General features: G+C 41.2%; 1 protein-coding gene across 1 annotated transcript in view; it reads left to right on the top strand.

Moving 5' to 3' along the window:
* The window catches only part of CNTNAP3 (contactin associated protein family member 3), a 247828-nt gene that overhangs the window by 10811 nt on the left and 217376 nt on the right, over positions 1–19641 (top strand). Inside the window, exon 2 of the mRNA XM_089305409.1 lies at positions 19120–19230. Within this exon, the coding sequence (XP_089161535.1) occupies positions 19120–19230 (111 nt within the window). The remainder of the gene's footprint in view (positions 1–19119; positions 19231–19641) is intronic.

Below are 19641 nucleotides of genomic sequence, written 5' to 3'. Positions count from 1 at the left end.
CTATAAAATCTTTATAGTAAGTAGCTCATACAAATAATGATTCTAAAAAATGAATTCGACCAGGAAAAACTGTGGTGGAATGAGGTGAAAAGTTCATGCCAAGATAGCCACTGAAGTAAAAAATTCATGCTAAGATGGCCACTGAGGTGAAAAGGTCATGCGAAGATGGCCACTGACAACAAAAACTGCCTGGCAACAGGCCGTGATTGGATGGCTTTGGAAACCACGTGACAACAGAGGAAACAACATGACAACAGAGCCTGACTGATGGCAGGCCGTGATTGGTTGGTTTCAGAAACTGCCGGGGACAAGAGCCTGACTGGCAACAGGCTGTGATTGGATGGCTTTGGAAACTGCCTGGCAACATGCTGTGCTTGGTTGGGGCATAGACTGCCCCTTGACCGGATTGGCTGGTCTTGGCTATATAAGCTGTTGTACTAACTCAAATAAATGAGTCTGCGGGCTGCTCGCCTCAGGCCTGCTTTCACCCGACTCCCAGGGGTCTGTGTGGTGACTCTGTGCCTCTTGCCCCCACCACGCTCCTCCTCTCAGAAACGAATCCACTGCAACATTGTTGAGAAATCAACTGCAACAAAAAACAAACCAAAATTTCTTGCTTTTTCATTTTATCTCCCCTTCTCTTTAGCAGTTACATCCAAAACCATTCAGTGGGCTAAGCAGGCAGGCATCCATTCTAGGTAGTGGGGAGGCCCCTGGCAGGGTCAGGAAATGATCTGCCTGGTGCCATGAGTGAGTACAGCATGGGAGGTGACCTAGAGCGTACTGTCACAGGTTAGGGCAATGAGGAGGGGGCTATTCCCAATCAAAGGCAGCTAAGAAAATGCAGCAATAGGGCCAACGTTGTGGCTTAGCAGATGAATCCACCACCTGCAATGCTGGCATCATGTATGGATGCTGGTTTGCATCATTGCTGGTCCATTTCCTATCCAGTTCCCTGCTAATGGCCTGGGAAAAGCAGTGGAAGATGGCCTAAGTATTTGGTCCCCATGCCACCCATGTGAACTCCTGGATGAAGCTCCTGGCTCGTGGCTACAGCTTTGCCAAGCCCAGGAAGTTGGGGCCATCTGGAGAGTGAACCAGAGTATGAAAGCTAGCTCTCTCTCTCTCTCTCTCTCTCTCGTTGTCTCTCCCTGTCTGTAACTCTGACTTACAAAGAAATAAATAATTCTTAAAAGAGAAAAAAGAAAGAAAGAAAAAAAGGGAAGGAAGGAGGGAGGGAGGGAGAGAGGGAGAGAGGAAGGGAGTGAGAGGGAGGGAGGGAGAAGAAGGGGAGGAGGGAGGGAGGAAGAAGGAAAGGAAATGTGGCAACTAAATGTGCGTGATTCTGGACTGTGAACTTAAGCTGTATGAACCATTACTGGGGATTGATGAAACTTGAACCCGGAGGGCTGGAGGATTCAAAGTTCATTCTGTATCTATCCATAATGACTGTGATTGTCAAGTACCTTTGCTGTAGGAAATGCACACCAAAGTATTCAGGAGAGATGAAACACATAGCATAGATCTTCTGCCTTCTCTGTAAATCTGAGGTTGTTTCAAAATAAAGTGTTTCCTTTCTAAAAACTCATAGCATTTAGGGCCTGGCATTGTGACATAGCGGATTAAGCTGCTGCTTGCAATGCCATCCTCTCATATGGGCTCCAGTTAGATTCTTGGCCACTTCACTCCAATCCTGTTCCTTGCTATTAGCATGGGAAATGCAGGGTCCCTGGGATTGGGCACCTGACACCCATGTGGGAGGCTTGGAAGAAGCTCCTGGCTTCTGGCTTTGGCCAGATCTAACCCTGGCTGCTATGACCATTTGGGGAGTGAACCATTAGATGGAAGCTCTCTTGCTTTCTCTCCCTTTTTCTCTGTAACTCTGCCTTTCTAATTAAAAAATTATAGCATTTAACAGAAGCATAGGCAAGTATAAAAACTCAAACAATAATCTTAAACTGATGTCTTTTGCCCAAGATCATATACATTGAACATAAAAGAATAAAAAATAACAATTAGTATCTTAATTTATGAGCCTAAATCAAATTGGCCTAAATTTGTTAACTGAAATATGCCATTGGCATTGAGGTTTTTCCATATCCTTTTTGGAAATGTTTGATGACTCTGACTTCTGTATCAGTCTTCTTCAATGTACTCCCTTCCTATAGCTTGGACCTTGTGGTGAATCTTTCAGATTGATCATGTCTGGTGTTCTAGAAAGAGCTTCTCCACTTTTCACAAGACTTCTCCCTGTGAAAGGTTGTCTCTCGGCTCAGTTTGCTGTATGTTGTAACAGCATCCATAAAAGCTTAGCTGCATATTGTTGCACATATGCCAAATCTGTTCAATGAATATGTCTGTGAAGCATAGAATTTGTATATTTTGTCAAGGGTTTTATATATGTGTGATACAATATACAAGGAATTCATTTTGTACTGACATAAATTCACTGGATTACAGTTTCTTAAGAGTTAATCCAGTTTTCTTAAGAGTGGAGTACATGCTTAGTTTGATTAAAATTTCATAATGGAACAACTATTCTAGTAATAAAAATGGAAAAATATCATAAAATGGGCGGTAAAATGTTTGTGTTAACAAGCTTTTTGTTATAATAATGTGGAGAGTGAAGCATAAAAACATTTGATGTTTTAAAATAGTTTTAGCATTGTGACTATGGGATTATAATTCAAGTAGTATACCTATTTAATGAGGCAGTAATGAAAATTATTTCTAAGAACTAGATAACTAAGAAAAATGGCCTAATATGTATCAACTGTTTTGTGGTTTTAATTACTTTTTTATTAGGTTCCTTATAATCTCATTTCTTGAGAATGTAAAAATCAAAGATATTATTTGCTTCTAATTCACAGTTGTGTCCTGTTGGCAATTAAAGCATTTACAATTGAGGCTTTAAGAATATTTTAGATGAATAACAACATAGGGAGATACACCTTATAACTTACTGTATACCTTATAATTTATATGTTTTCCTATTTTTTAATTAAGATTTTATTTATTTATTTGAAAGGCAGAGCTACAGAAAGAGAGGAAGAAACAGAGAGATTGTTCATCTTCTGATTCACTCCTCAAAAAGTTCAAAAGTGCTGGGGCTGGGCTAGGCAAAAGCCAGGAGCATGGAACTGCTTCTGGATCTCCCACATGTCAAGAGCCCAAGCACTTGGGCCATCTTCTGCTGCTTTCCTAGGAACATTAACAGGGACCTGAACTGGAAATGGGGCAGTTGGGACATGAACCAGTGCCCATACCGGACGCCAGCATTGCAGGTGATGCTTAACCTGCTGCACCACATATATATGCTATATTTATGAGATACTCTAATTTATCCCTCAGTGCATTGTAAATGTAAGCCACAACACTCTCTGCAAACACAAAACCACCTAATTCTAATGGTAATTTTATTTAATGCAACGTGAAACAGTGAGACAGTGTTTTTGTAATTCCTCTACAACTCCTCACACCCACATCCCAGGTATTATATGTTTATTTGAAAGTTTAATTTTAAAAATATATATTTCTTTTTTCAGGAAATAGATAACTTACAGTTCTTTGACTTTTTCTGTAGTCTTACCTCACAGAAGAAAAGTTTAGGGAATGTCATTGTTTCTAAGGCAAACATAGATTCAGGGAAATAAAATCTGTATTAGAAATCTTTTGAAAGACTTGGAATTGGTAAGTCATATATCTGTGACATTGAGTTTAAACTCTGTTCTCTTACTGAAACCTTTTCACAGTCCTTAGTATGTAAGCAAAACACTTAGGAAATTCCAGACCCAAATGGGAAATTTTTTGGAAACTGAGCAAACAATTGAATTATTGTGACTTACTGTTGTGCTTTATCTAAACACTTTATCTATTAAGTCAGAGCTCCCTCCACTATAGAAAGATAATAATTTGGCTTGGATTTTAAAACCAGTTAACTGGGGCTGGTGCTGTGGTGTAGCAGGTAAAGCTGCCACTTGCAGTGCTGACATCCCATATGGGTGCCAATTCAAGTCCCAGTTGCTCTATTTCTGATTCAGCTCTCTTATGGCCTGGGAAAGCAGAAGATTGCCCAAGTCCTTGGGCCCCTGCACCCCCATAGGAGACCTGGAAGAAGCTCCTGTCTCCTGGCTTCAGATGGGCGCAGCTCCAGCCATTGTGGCCAATTGGGGAGTGAACCAGCGAATGGAAGACCTCTCTCTCTCTCTCTCTCTGCCTCTCCTCTCTGTGTGACTCTGATATTTGAATAAATAAATAAACCTTTAAAAAAAAACAGCTTTCAGACAAACTGATAGAATTTAACTTGAATGCATTATTCAGGAATAGTAAGTTGATGAAATGTACTGAAAATTAATTACATTTTTATATAAATACATACTCGGCTAGAGTGTGGGTGTAAAAAATATTATAGAGGAATTTGAAAACACTAACTCAGTGTTGCATTAACTAAAATTACATTTATAATTAGGTGGGTTGGGAGTTGTGGTTTGTAGGCTAAAGGTATGGTACATCTAGTTAAGACACAGCTTGTGATGCCAGCATCTCATTTTGAAATACCTGTTTTGAGTCCCTGCTACTCTGCTATCAGGCCTGGGAAAGCAGCAGAAGATGGCCCAAGTACTTGAGCCCCTAGCTCCCATGTGGGAGACCCAGATGGTATTCCACATTCTTGGCTGTGCAACCATGTCCAGCCCAGGTCATTGTGGCTATTTGTGGAGTGAACCAGCAGGTAGAAGATTCTCTTTCACTCTCACTTTCTCTCTCTCTCTCTATATATATATAACTCTGCCTTTCAAATAAATTAATCTTTTAAAAAAATCTCTATCACACTTGGAAAATGCTGCCCTATAGGATGACATTCACAGTTCCAACATTTAGGACATGCAAATATCTTTGGAAGATATTATTAGCCTACTGTAAATAGTTGTAAGTTTTGTCTCTGATAAAGACTTTCGACTGCAAATACAATGTGCTGTGTGCAAAAATTCCAGAAAGCTATCCTCATTTAAATTTAAATACTTTCTCTAGTGGGTCAGTTATCTAATTTCCTCTGGCTTGTTCTATATTCTCCACTTGTAAGTCCCATAGATTTGTCTTTGTTTCTTACTTATTATGAGATTCCAATCCAGTGAATCAGGATTTACCAATGTATGGTTTATGTTCATTTCTCCCAGAGGCACCATTTCATTGGACTCTCCTCTGGCAGCGTTTGCTCTTGGGCAGCTTACCTGACAGTGATAGTTGTCTGGCTCAGAATTGTGGTTTTGTCTTTGAGCAAGTACCTTGGCCACCTTGCTTCAGAAGCTGGGTTTCTAAGCAATTAAAATAATCAATTACCTAACTTTTGTTTTGCTCTATTATCTTCATATAACAGATATTTACACATCCCACTTCAGGGTTAGTTTCTGAGTTCTCAAACCTCAATCAAATCTCCCTTTAACACCCAGAATGTTTTCTGTATGGCAAGTGCTCCAAACACTTGTATTCTGTATGTGAAAGAATCCATATATTCAAATGAGATGTTTTTAAAAAATTATTTGAAACATAGAGTTACAGAGAGAGAAAGAAAGAGAAATTCTTCATCTGCTGGTTCACTCTCCAAATGGCCACAAGAGCAGAGGCTGGGCCAGGCTGAATCCAGGAGCCAGAAAATCCATCTAGGTCTTCCAAATGAGTGGCAGGGGCCCAAGCACTCAGGCCATCTTCCAGTGCTTTTCTAGGATCATTATCAGGGAGCTAGATTGGAAATGGAGCAGCCTGGACTCAAACTGGTGCCACATAAAATGTTTGAAAAGTATATCATCTTTGTCTGGTTTAGGAAGGTAAGAGAAATTTCCCACATTTATTTTTTTATCATTGTTATAACTATAAGGTGAAATTGAGTCTTTTTTAAAGACTTTATTTGAAAATCAGAGTTACAGAGACAGGAGGAAACACATATACACCCAGAGAGAGAGAGAGAGAGAGATGGGGAGACAGAGAGAGATGGACAGAGAAAGAGAGAGAGAGAGATCGATCTTCCATGTGCTGGTTTACTCCCTAAATGGCCACAATGGCCAGGGCTGGGACAAGGCAAAGCCAGGGGCTTTTTCTAGGTCTCCCACATGGGTGTAGGCTATCTTTCATTGATTTTCCAGGTGCACTAGCAGGGAGCTGGATCAGAAGTAGAGCAGCTGGGACTTGAACCAGTGCCCCTATGAGATGCCTGCATTGCAAGTGGTGGCTTTACCTGCTGCACCATAATGCCTGGCTCCAGAAATCAACTCTTAAGATTAGTATATCTATCTATAATTCCACAATGTATACATATATCAAAATATCACATTGCATCATATAAATGTATGTAAGTATGATTTCTCAATGAAAAATAATAACTAATTTTTAAAAAGATAAGTATGTCCATAAATCCATTGTTGACTTGTGAAAAGCCTGTAGACTAATTTAAATTGTTCCACTGTATTTCAAGAACATAATCAGAAACATAAACAGAAAATGGCTACCAGCCCAAACATTTCAGAAGCATCATGGTCCAAATCACAAAGCATGCTTGGGAGAGATGGCCAACTGAGAGTGATGCCAGGAAGAAGTGAGAGGGAGCACATTCAGACCACAGACTAGAGTTAGGATTCCCCCAGGTTGGGCTAGTCACCAAAGCAGCAAGAAGTCCAAGGAAATGCAGTGAGCCCAAACCCACCCTCATTTGTGGTCCATTTTCAACATCTTACCTTGAGGCAGCTGCATAGAGAGTGGCAGGAGGGATTCCCAACAGATTTATCTATACTTTTTACTCGACTACTGAAAAGTTCTTCAGCTAATTTTATTCTCTGCATTTTACAAACGTCTCCTGAGGTTTTGGAATGATTACAGGTAAGTCATTCAGCTCAGCACAAGATTTTTAAGGAAGTCCACCATTCTAGAAGAAATATAAAATTTTTTTTAAAAAAACCTGAATAAAACTTTAACATTTCAACTGTGATCTTCTAGCAAAGCAATAATATAAAATACACCCTTGTGTCACTGAATTGCCACCTTTGGCTAATTAGAAAATTATGGAAAAACACATATTTATAATAGCATATTAAGAAGCTGGAACCCTCTATTTTGAGCCAAGCACATGGACACACAGCAAGTCTTAATAACATTTCTGGGTAAGCTGAGGGAGATTCACACCCAGGGGGATGCCATCATATTTTTCACTCTTGAGTCTCAGTAGTGTATAACTCTTTCTAAGGAGAAACTGCTTGCAGAATTCAAAATGGCAGAGAAAAATCAGTAAAGAAATTTAGGTAGTAGTATGCTCCTTTATTTGGTAAAGTTGTTTTTTTTTTTCTTTTGACAGGCAGAGTGCACAGTGAGAGAGAGAGACAGAGAGAAAGGTCTTCCTTTTCCATTGTTTCACCCCACAATGGCTGCTGCGGCTGGAGCACCATGCTGATCCAAAGGCAGGAACCAGGTGCTTCTCCTGGTCTCCCATGGGGTGCAGGGCCCAAGCACTTGGGCCATCCTTCACTGCACTCCCGGGCCACAGCAGAGAGCTGGCCTGGAAGAGAAGCAACCGGGACAGAATCTGGCGCCCCGACCAGGACTAGAACCTGGTGTGCTGGTGCCGCAGGCGGAGGATTAGCCTATTGAGCCGTGGTGCCAGCCAAGTTGTTTCATTTTTTCATGATGAAACCTCAGCAAACACATGCTATTGTGCTATTGTGGGGTCTAACATTGTGGCTATTGACTTGAACTTTCAAAAGGGACATTGAAAAGTTAAGTAATTTTCCTTATAACTGTCTTTATAGGTTTATTTTTGAAACTTAATAATGTTGAAAATGATCTCAAACCTGTGAAACTCCCAATTGGAAAGAAAGAAGCCAAGAAAAAGAATAACAGTGATATTCTCTATTAAATCTACTTATGCCGGCGCCGCGGCTCACTAGGCTAATCCTCCGCCTTTCGGTGCTGGCACACCGGGTTCTAGTCCCGGTCGGGGTACCGGATTCTGTCCCAGTTGCCCCTCTTCCAGGCCAGCTCTCTGCTATGGCTCAGGAGTACAGTGAAGGATGGCCCAAGTGCTTGGGCCCTGCACCCCATGGGAGACCAGGAGAAGCACCTGGCTCCTGCCTTCAGATCAACGCAGTGCGCCGGCCCTAGCGCGCCAGCTGCGGCAGCCATTGGAGGGTGAACCAACGGAAAAGGTAGACCTTTCTCTTTGTCTCTCTCTCTCTTACTGTCCACTCTGCCAGTCAAAAAAAAATCTACTTATAATATTCTCTTTATATCACCTTATATACATGAATCTGTGATCTCTGTGGGCTTTTTGCCTTTCAACTTGAATATTAAAGTTCAATCTGAAAATTTAGGCATATTAAGTTTAATTAAATGTTCTGATTAATGTTAATTCTATTTGCTTACTTATTCAATAAAATTTTCATGAGAATGTTCTGTTTCAGACTCTGTGCTAGGTATATAGCAGATAAAGTTGATAATACCTGTATGTAGGGTTTTCAAAAGTTCATGGAAAAAGTGTATTATGTAAAAAAAGACACCCTTAAGTATGGGTTTCTTTTTAAAATAAATATATTTATTTATATAAAGATAATGGATTTCATGTATTTCATATACACAGTTTTAGGAACATATCCATACTTCCTATCTCCCTTCCCTCTCCCCTAACCTTCTCCTCTCCCTTCCTTTCTAATTTTTCTTTTAATTTTTGTAATAGCATACCTTCAATTTTCTTTATTAATCATCTACTGAACAAATATGTGCAAAAGTTTTGTACAAAATGTGCAGAAATGTTTTGTACCTCCAAAAATGTATCTTTTTTTCCCATTTTTATAAGCATTTTGAAGTATCTTCATCCTGTGCCTTCAAAGAGCTTATGACTCCACAGGAGAAGCCAAACTTTTGTCAGCCAGAATTCCTCCTGATGGTTGAAAGCCCAGTGTATGAAAAGATACTGGGGTCCACAGACATCTTGAGTAGAGTTAGCATGTTTTTTATAGTATATGGATATTTTTTCTCTATATTTTTGAATAATACTTTGGATGTCCCTGGATTTTTTCCTTTGCAAACACAAAGGGAAGTGACATCAAACAGTCTAGGGAGCAATGTTTCCCATGTGGTGTCCCTCTTTGGGCCCTGCTGTGATCACATATGATAGTCAGAACCATTCATCCGGTAATGCATCCTGGACTTAAGTGCCATTTTATATCTTAGCTTCTTCGTGGTGTTAAAATATGTAAGTGAAGTTTTTAACAAGTTGGGTTAGTGTTTCTCTGTTTTTCTTAGCCTATTATATACATTTGGGGAACTCTGAGAATATTCACAGCTCATGGCTCTCCAGAGAACACAAGGCTGGGGAGATCAGGAAAGGCTCTACTGTAGGGTTAGCGTGTCTGGGACATTTAAGAAAGCCATAGAGAAAGCAGGCCTTTATTAGAAGCTCTTCATGTAAGGGAAAGAGGGGAGTAGAACAGAAAGGAGACAGGATACGAACTCACAGTTGAAATAAATTTATTCAAGAAGAAAAATAAATCTGCAGAGGTGACCAGCTGCTGGCATACACTCAGAGCAAACATGTGACAGAAGGCACAGTTCTCCAGAGGGCTGGGTCTTATATAGCTTAGGGTGGGCTAAGGGTCCAGAGGTGTGGAGGGCAGGGCAGTGTGTGGACATGTTTCTTCTCACAGGTTTTTTAGGTTTTCCCTGGGCTTTCAGACCTAAAAAGAATGCAGAGGAAGGGCTGGGAAAGAGTATAGGGTGTGGGACCGAGTTGATCTCTAGAAAGAATGCAGGGGTAAAGGAGTCCATTCAGGAATTTGATTTCATTTCAGGCAAGGAACTAAAACAGCTGAGGATTATGTCCTTCCTGCATCAATCCTGACTCTGAGTGTAGACAAGAAGATGTGGTGCCAATCTCTTTCTGGCTACTTCCTGCTGATATGGGACATTGATGAGGGGTAGTATCTATACTCTGGATCAGGTTGATTGAAAAAGCCCAGTCTTATGTTGTTCCTGCATGATGGCTTGGGATAAAGCAGTCATTAATTCCTATAAGAATTTTTGAAAAACATTCAATGGTAGGAATAGGGGCACTATGGTTATGAGGATAAAAGGAGATGCTAGACGCATTGCCCATGGTGGAAAAGATGGCCAAAATGGGGAGGACAAAGAGGGAAATAGGAAGGCAAGAGCACAAGTCTCTGTCCAGTTGGTGGGAAGACAGATGTGTGTTTGGTTGCCACAGAGAAGAATGCTCCTGTTGTATAGTGTGTACCTGCTAGCAAGAAGCTGTTGGATGGAGTTAGTTTGGCCTGCTTTTAGTCCCGGGATCCCTCATTTCCTTCCTAGCTACTATCAGGGGTTAGGGCGATAACCACTTTTTCTTGTTCAAGCTAAATAGGGGCAAAATAGGGACAAGACAGGGTTCCAGCAGGAGGTGGCCTCTCAAGGGGGCTGCAGTGCCAGCTTACAAAAACTGTCTGTATTCAAGGTTTCATATGCATGGCAATCTAGAATTTCATTGCTTCAAGTTTGGAGGAAATAAATCCAACAAGCAGATTAAATACTCAGGGTCCAACAGGTTATTATTAGACGACCTCCAAACCAGGAGGTAACTGACAGGAGGGACTTGATAAATAATCATTGGGCATTAAGGCCTGACCAGGTATATCTGAGTCCAGATCTATCTATCTCTTCACATGGGGTAATGGAAGAAACACCATTAGGGAGGTGTGAACCTAATTAGGGAAGACATCCTGTTGACTCCCAATTGCCTAGATGGCCTGGGAGGAGAGCTGACTTAATAGGTTAGTATCAAATAGGTGGCATCTCTAAAAGGAAATCTACAGTTCTTCCTGAAATGTTACTGACCCTAGGCTGTCTCCCTAGATGGTGGTGGTTACTTTGGAAACTTGGCAGAGAGAAAGACTTTTCAACTTAGGAAGGACCAACAGGGTTTGTGGCTCTGACCTGGGAGTCCTTTGATCCCAAGGCAACTCCGTTTCCAGTGGCCCAGCTCTTGGCAGAGGTGATAAGACTCTTCAGAGGATGGATTCTGTCATTACTGCTATTCATCCAGTGTCTGGGATTTCCACATAGAAAACAATGCCATTTGGAGTGGACTGGCCTTGTTGGGTCTCCTGGATAGCAGATCAATGTGTAAAGCTGTTATTAATTGGCCTGACACCTATCCTTACATTGCTCTTGTTGCCTAGATCACTTCTCTTTGTCCTGGTCTCTGTTAAAGTGGACCACTCTGTGCAAGGCTTTAGGATGTCAGCCAAGGGGGTGTTCAATCCTGTCCCCAATCTTTGGTGGCCTGAGCTAGAAATCTGTGGTCACAGGCATGTTCTCTCAGTGTTTTATTCTGTACGATAAGGCAATGTGATGAGGAGAGCTATGACCTTCTGAGTAAGATCAAACATGATAATCACCTTATAACAACTGTCCATGAATTTTGAAATAATTAATAAAACTTTTTATTTCTCCTTTAGTTTGGTTTGGGAAAAGATGGGGAGGGTTGCCTGTTTACTGTGCCTATGGCAAAATAAATCTAGCTGTGAACTCATAATAAGTGCTCATTTTGGCTATGCTATTTGGTCTTCTATATGTGTCCGGGCTATCATTACAGAAAAATGTTAGCCACCCCTTTTATAAGGTCTGAAGATCAAACTGAATATCCTGATGGAGAGTCCTTCAGGAGAGAATCAGTTTCCTATCTTGAAAGAGATGGGAAGAGAATACAGAATAAAGAATAGAGGAGAAAATGAGGAATCAAGTCAGGTTTCCCAGATTTCTGACTCTTAGTAACTGAATATAGAAAAACATTCACCAAAAGCTCCAGTGCCTTCCATAAATTTTAAACAGAACCAACAGTGCTTTAATTTCCATAAGCAGTAAATCTGATTGCAAGTGTTTGGAGAAGAATATAAAACTATGGATTATAAAATACTTTAGATAGCCATGGTTAAAATTATAAAACTCATTAACTAACAAGAAGAGGCACTTGCTTACTCCACACAGTATTTTAGAAAGCACCTGCCGGATTTTATAAAACATTCATCCATTTTAAGCCTCTGGGCCTTTTTTCATTTAGATAACAATCATGTCTGATAACTGCATAACAAGATCCCTAATTTTTTTTTTAACTTTTGGACATTTGTATCAGTAGCATTTTATATTACAATAACTAAAAATTTAGTACCACCTCACATCTTGACAGTATCTTTAATATAACCCAAATAGCCTAAATAGTTGGTATCTCTAAAAGATGAAAAATGTATCCTTTGACACTTCCAAAGGCCCAAATAGAAATATCAAAGTCCAAAGAATTTGGAACTTTAATTTTTTGAATGCCTGTCAAAGATGCCAAGAAGGCTTAAAATACCTGGTAGAAATAGCATCCCTTAACATTATGGGACAACAAAGACCAAATTTGATCATTGTTATAAAGTGAAATGCTTTTAGACTAAGTATATATTCAAACAAATCGAAACTCATTTAATAAAAACTCAGCTATTTTTGAACAATCAGAACTTAAGGAGAGACAGAGAACATGTATTATCTCAACAGTATACAAAGTCAATGTCTCAGCCGGCGCCGCAGCTCACTTGGCTAATCCTCTGCCTGTGGTGCTGGCATCCCAGGTACCAGCAGCAGCGATCATTTAGGGGGTTAACCAATGGAAGGAAGACCTTTCTCTCTGTCTCTCACTGTCTAACTCTGCCTGTCAAAAAAAAAAAAAAATGTAAAAAAAAAAAAAACCAATGTATCTTTGGTCTGTCAGCAAAATGGGAAATGAAAACATTGAATATAAGAATTAGCATATCAGGTTGCAGGTAGGAGGGACGTTATGGGAGGGAAGCCATTGCAATCCATAAGCCGTAGTTTGGAAATTTATATTCATTAAATAAAAGTTAAAAAAAAGAATTAGCATATCGAATCTTCCCATAATTTGGAACACTGTTTTAGAATATTTTTTTTTTCTGAAAGGCAGAGAGAGGGAGAGACAGAGACAGAGGTTGTCCATCCACTGATTCACTCCCCAGATGACAGCAATGGCCAGTGCTAGGCCAAAGCCAGGAGTCAAAAGCTTCCAGCCAGCACTGCGGCTCACTTGGCTAATCCTCCGCCTGCAGCGCCGGCACCCCGGGTTCTAGTCCCGGTTGGGGAGCTGGATTCTGTCCTGGTTACTCCTCTTCCAGTCCAGCTCTCTGCTGTGGCCCGGAAAGACAGTGGATGCTGGCCCAAGTGCTTGGGCCCTGCATCCACCTGGGAGACAGGAGGAAGTACCTGGCTCCTGGCTTCGGATCAGCACAGTTCCAATTGTAGCAGCCATTTGCTGGGTGAACCAATAGAAAAGGAAGGCCTTTCTCTCTGTCTCTCTCTCTCTCTCTCTCTCTCTCACTGTCTATATCTGCATCAAAAAAAAAAAAAAGAAGAAGAAGAAGAAGAAGAAGAGCTTCTTCCAGGTCTCCCACATGGGTGCAGGGACCCAAGGACTTGGGCCATCCTCTGCTGCATTTCCAGGCACATTACTGGGGAGCTGGATTGGAACTGGAGCAGCCAAGACTTGAACTGGTGCCTATATGGACGCTATGCCACAGCACTGGCCCAACCTGGAACAATTTTAACAGAATCAGAACCAAGGAAGAGAGCTTACTATATCTGGCTAGAAAACTGACAAAGAATCACCAGTTAAACAAAAGCTTTAAAAAGGAGATACTGCAGTTTTTAAACAGGTTTCAAAATTAGAGATTAAGACTGACTATTTCCAAATATTTCTACTGATTTCTTTGACTTACATTTTGAAGTGGTCCTTTAAAAATCTCCATATTAAATACAACATTTCCTAAATAAAAGAACATTGAAATTCAACCTTACTTTTAAGCAGTCTTGAGTTATTTTTCATATACGGACAGTTTATAAAAACATACGTGTTTACAAACCCAAATAGTTTTGTCATAGAATATGGTGCTAAGAGTACCAAAGTTTATACTTAGACACATTTACGCAATTTACTTTTAACAATTACACCTAGATGACTTAAGATACTGATATTATATCATATCTTTATCCAAAATAAGGTCAAAACTACATTTATATGGAATTCTATTCCTTTTTATAAAACCCGAGCTAGAAATCAGTGACATAAACCAGAGATTATAAAATCCATCTTAGGGAGCTATAACAAGAGCTGATTAACCATTGCTATTTCATCTGGATCTGTTAAACTAAGTTACAAAGCAAGTTTGGCAAGCTGCAAAGCAGTTTTTTTCCTAGATTCAAAAGAGAGAAATTGCTTTAAACCCCATGTACATCAGAACAAAATTTTTATATATGAGATTGTTATTTACTAATGATATCTTTTCAGATTTTAAACTTAATTTGAGTATAGTTTTTTTTTTACCCAAAAACCACTTTGGGCCAATGATCCCTAGTGAACAGTGAGCTAGCAACTTGGGACTACCTCTGAAACAAACACAAGTTCAGGCAGCTATAAGACAGGTCCCAAGGGTGACTGTGGGCCAGGTGCTGGTGTGTCATGCATGAGAAGCCCACTAGAGATTGTTCACCATCATGTTAGGTTTAATGAGAGAGGGCATCCATCAGAGCAGATGGGCACCCCTGTGGATGGAGAAAGATATTCCTTAGGATGAGAATCTGATAGGTGACAGAATGAAGGGCAGCTCTGGAGAAAGACACAAGCTTAGGCATAGTAATTAACCTGGTGAGCCTGCCACTTTGCAGAGCCAGTAATCCTGATCATTATTGCACATAGCTCTGAAGATATCTCCCAGATTAATGTTTTTTGTTTTGTTTTGTTTTGTTTTTGACAGGCAGAGTTAGACAGTAAGAGAAAGAGAGACAGAGAGAAAGTTCTCCCTTCCGTTGGTTCACCCCACAAATGGCCACCACAGGCAGTGTGCTGTGGCCAGTGCACTGCGCTGATCTGAAGCCAGGAGCCAGGTGCTTCCTCCTGGTCTCCCATGCAGTGCACCTGCACGGGCCCAAGCACCTGGGCCATCCTCCACTGCCTTCCTGGGCCACAGCAGAGAGCTGGACTGGAAGAGGGGCAACCGGGACAGAATGCAGCTCCCCAACCGGGACTAGAACCCCGGGGTGCCGGCGCCACAGGCGGAGAATTAGCCAAGTGAGCCACGGTGCCGGCCTCCCAGATTAATGTTGCCTTGGAAAGGGACCCTTCATCTTCTTTCTACTCCCTTTGTGGGACATTGCTGGGTGGAGGACCTCCTAGGTGTGGAATTCCTAAAAATCCTCCCAGGACTTTACAATGAACTTGATAGTCCTCTTGGTACCAAGGTGGTTAAGTTAAAAGAGTGGGCAAGCCTCTGTCTCCATGAAATATTGGCAAAGAGACTTTGGCTGCCACTAGACTTGGTAGGCGCAAAGGTAGAAGGCTAGACATGGAACATTTTTTGGAGTGAAGTTGTTCATGACTTAACACTGTTCTTGAGTTTTTTTCTTGGTTAGCTCTGCCAGATACATTACTGGAGATGGCTGGAGCAGAGGTTTTATCTTTGTGAAGGAGAGAGTTTGGATGTGAGATAAAGTAGCAGTACAAGATGTGAGTCCATTATGTTAGGTTTTAGGATTTAAGGTATCAAAGAAGGAGAGGAGGCAGCTAGTTACAGTAGAGAAAGCATTATAGGGAGGACAGAAAGGGGAGGTAAACAAAGAGTGGGGTTGAACCTGCCTGGATGGGGTCTAGGGAAGGGGTTGAAGGCAGGCAGAGTCCATTCTTAAGCTGCTTCTTGGGGGAGGTGCAGAGCACCCCATGGACTCTGATAAGGGGGCAGAAGATGTGAGAAAGGCTCCCTGGTGAAGCTTACAGTGCCTTGTCCTAGCAGTTTAGAATGTCCCAAGTGCGGAGATTTCCAGAGCAGTAAACATTCTACTAGCTTTCTGCACCCAGGGAGAGAGTGGCAGAACAGAGGAGGGGCCAGGAAGCCAGGGGAGAGGCAGAGTCAAGGCTTCTGCTGAGGGGAGGGGGACTGGGGGAAGGGGGACTGGGCAGGTAAAAGGTCGTATTCCTGAAGCGACAGCATTCCTAAGAGGGAAGAAGAGTGGAGGAAAGGAACGGCAGAGGAGGCTGCAGGCCTTTCTCCTGCCTGAAGACTTAGAATGAGGAAAGATGACCTTGGAGGAAGACAAAGGCTTGGAGGTAGGGAACCTCTGACCATTTGCCATTTCTCTCTGTAAAGTTATTAAGGTCCTAGAGAATTTTGAGAGCAAAAGTGCCAACTTCTTGGCCATTTCTTGGCCTTACCTCCCCCTTTAGGCCCAACTTGCATAAGTTTTTTAAGAGACAAGCCAGAGGGAGTCAGGAAACATGTGAGAAATTTCAGAGCTCACAGATCTGGTAGATGGGTCCACATGTTGGAGGGTCACTCTCTTAGAGTGTCCTCTAAGGAGCCCCATGCAACCAAAATCTTCTCCCAGAGAAGAGTGATCCCCACTTTAAAACAAGCATCCTTGCCCAGAAGTGGGACAAGTCTCCCCATGTTAGACCTCCTGGAGGTTTCCTCTTGTTCCCAGAATAGAAGGGAAGAAGGGGCGTGGCCAAAGTTTACCCTAGACCTCTCAGACGCAGGGGACAATGGTTGGTATGCCCCAGCACACTTTGGAGTGAATATTCATCTTTCATAGAAATACCACAACATATGACAGAAAGCCTGTGTTTAAAATTAAAAGCTCAATTTCCTTGTTAGAAAATGTCAATTTTCTTATGAGAAAACCTGTGGAATACCTCTAGATAAAATGATTACAGGATTGGATTTAAGGGCACAGTAGGACCTAAAAAACACTCCAGGGAAAGCTACCCAAAGTGGAAATAGTCCCAGCATTCCCCAGGTTTGGAGGTGGTGGATTCTGGGAGCATTGGGGACCTGTGTGTCCTGATTGTTACATAGTAAGGTAATCTGGATTAGACACTCCTAAACCCCCAGACATTTTTTTATGCCTGAACACAAGTAAGAGGATTGTCTCAAAGTGAGAAAAACATGCTGGAGACTCAGAGTTGAAAAATCACTAGAGATATCAGCTAAAAAGGAGGAGTGCACATACTCTAAGCAAGTATCTTTCAAATACACTCTATGCAGAGGACTGCAGAGTGAGGTTTTGCTAGTGTACCATTGTAGGTGTTTCCTTTCCTGGGCCCTGTCTTTCTTTACACAGTTAATGCTAGTCTGAACACCTGGCAGAGATGCCAGCTGTAACTGTAATCTGAACACCTGGCAGAGACTCCCGCTGTCTTTGCTCCTGCGGGTTCTGTGCAGGGATGCACATATAAATTTCTAACCACAAGCAAGGCTTAGACACTGAACACATAGTGCCTATGCATGTTTGCAAGCATCAACTTTAAAGAGGTCTTGGGTTGGTAGCACACCCAGCCACGTGGTAGGATTAAGAAAATGTTATACATGAGGGGTTTTGAAGGCTAACAGCTCTATTTTATATCTTTCTTATGGAAGAAGTGGCACAGATAATTGCATTTGTGAAAAATAATAGACTGACTGAACACCAAAAAGGAAACCTCCTGAAGTGAAATGGACACTATGGGAAACGGTGACTTGATCAGCATAGCCCTGACTGTTAATGAACAACTTAATACATTATCCCTCTTAGTAGTTTTTTTGTCTGTTCTACTTAATATGACTGGTTTAATTCTGTAATTAATACACAGTTATTCTTAAGTGTTGAAAAGTAACTGAAATGTGATCCCTGTTAAACATAAGAGTGGGAATAAGAGAGGGAAGAGATGTATAATTTGGGACATGCTCAAGCTGACTTGCCCCAAATGGTAGAGTTAGAAACATACCAGGGGATTCCAATTCAATCCCATCAAGGTGGCATGTACCAATGCCATCTCACTAGTCCAAGTGATCAATTTCAGTTCACAATTGATCATAATGAAAGGACTAAGAGTCAAAGAGAGCACATAAACAAGTCTAGTACCTGCTAACACTAACAGATAGAATAAATAAAGGGGAGAGTGATCCAACATGGGAAGTGAGATACTCAGCAGACTCATAGAATGGCAGATGTCCTAAATAGCACTCTGGCCTCAGAATCAGCCCTAAAGGCATTCGGATCTGGCTGAAAAGCTCATGAGAGTATTTCAGGCATGGAAAGCCAAGACACCCTGGCAAAAGATCTCTGCGAGTGAGATCCCAGTGGAAAGAACAGGTCTTCAAAGAAGGAGGTACCTTTCTCTGAAGGGAGGAGAGAACCTCCACTTTGACTATGACCTTGTCTAAACAAGATAAGAAATCGGAGAACTCAGAGGGCTTCCATAGCCTTGGAAACTCATGACTGGAGCATAGGGAGATTACTGATGCCATAGACAGGAGTGTCAATTGGTAAAGTCAACAACAGGAGTCACTGTGCACTTACTCCTCATGTAGGATCTCTGTCCTTAATGTGTTGTGCATTGAGATTTAATGCTATAACGAGTACTCAAACAATATATTTCACTTTGTGTTTCTATGGGGGCGCAAACTGTTGAAATCTTTACTTAATGTATACTAAATTGATCCTCTGTAAAAAAAAAAAAAAAAAAAAGAAATTATCAACTCCCAACTTGACTCTCACTGGGATTAAACATGACAATAGGTCTGATCTGATTTCATCATCATTTAAAAAAAATCATCTATTATTTTTCACTTTATGTTTCTGTGTGGGAGCAAACTGTTGAAATCCTTACTTAAGGTATACTAAGCTGATCTTCTGTATATTAAGATAATCGAAAATGAATCTTGATGTGAATGGAAGGGGAGAGGGAGTGGGAAAGGGGAGGGTTGCGGGTGGGAGGGACAGTATGTGGGGGAAGCCATTGTAATCCATAAATCGTACTTTGGAAATTTATATTCATTAAATAAAAGTTAAAAAAAAAGAAAAATAATAGACTTTTGTATACTTTTTCAAAAAATTTGAGTAAGTGTTCAGGACCTTTACTTTGTCAATTATATACTACAACACAAATATTTAAAAAAATTTTTAAAGTTAACAGAGATGGTTGTCCTGGGTCCTAGGATTTTTTTTTAGCTTTTATTTCCCTCCAGCTATGGTCTATTTGTTAACTCCATCTTGTGTCCCTGACAGGTGACTGTGATGCACCGCTGGCATCCTCCCTGCCCCAGGCCTCCTTCAGCAGCTCTTCAGAGCTGTCCAGTAGCCATGGCGCTGGGTTTGCGAGGCTTAATCGCAGAGACGGTAAGTCTGCCCTTTTCCTCTTATTAATCCTGACTGAATCCCATTTAACAAAATAATTATAACTGATTGGTATTTTGCAGAAGGAAATAAAATTCCAAATAAGCATAATTGTTCCCATTTTAAACTCTGAGGATGTATTTGGCAGGAATCAATTGGTCACCTTGGCACCCTGGTCCTGCTGGGCCTCTCTTGGTGTTATCCTCGTAGCCTGGGGACAAGTCACACCTTATGACGACAGTGTTTGAATTCTGGATCATCTTTCCAACGATTGAATGTTTACTGAGGGTCTTAGAATCTGCCACAACTGTTGTTTACTTGAATTTTTTTCTATCATAAGTATACATTTTTTTTTGTCCCAGATTATATAATTATCTCTTTTTTGGAAAAGAAGGTAGCAGAATAAAGAAGCAC

This window comes from Oryctolagus cuniculus, chromosome 10, assembly GCF_051225735.1.
Source record: "Oryctolagus cuniculus isolate XC-2025 breed Fujian yellow rabbit chromosome 10, ASM5122573v1, whole genome shotgun sequence".
Taxonomy (NCBI): Eukaryota; Metazoa; Chordata; class Mammalia; order Lagomorpha; family Leporidae; genus Oryctolagus; species Oryctolagus cuniculus.
The sequence above is the reverse complement of the archived record's forward strand: the minus strand, read 5'-3'. Positions and strand labels throughout refer to the sequence as shown.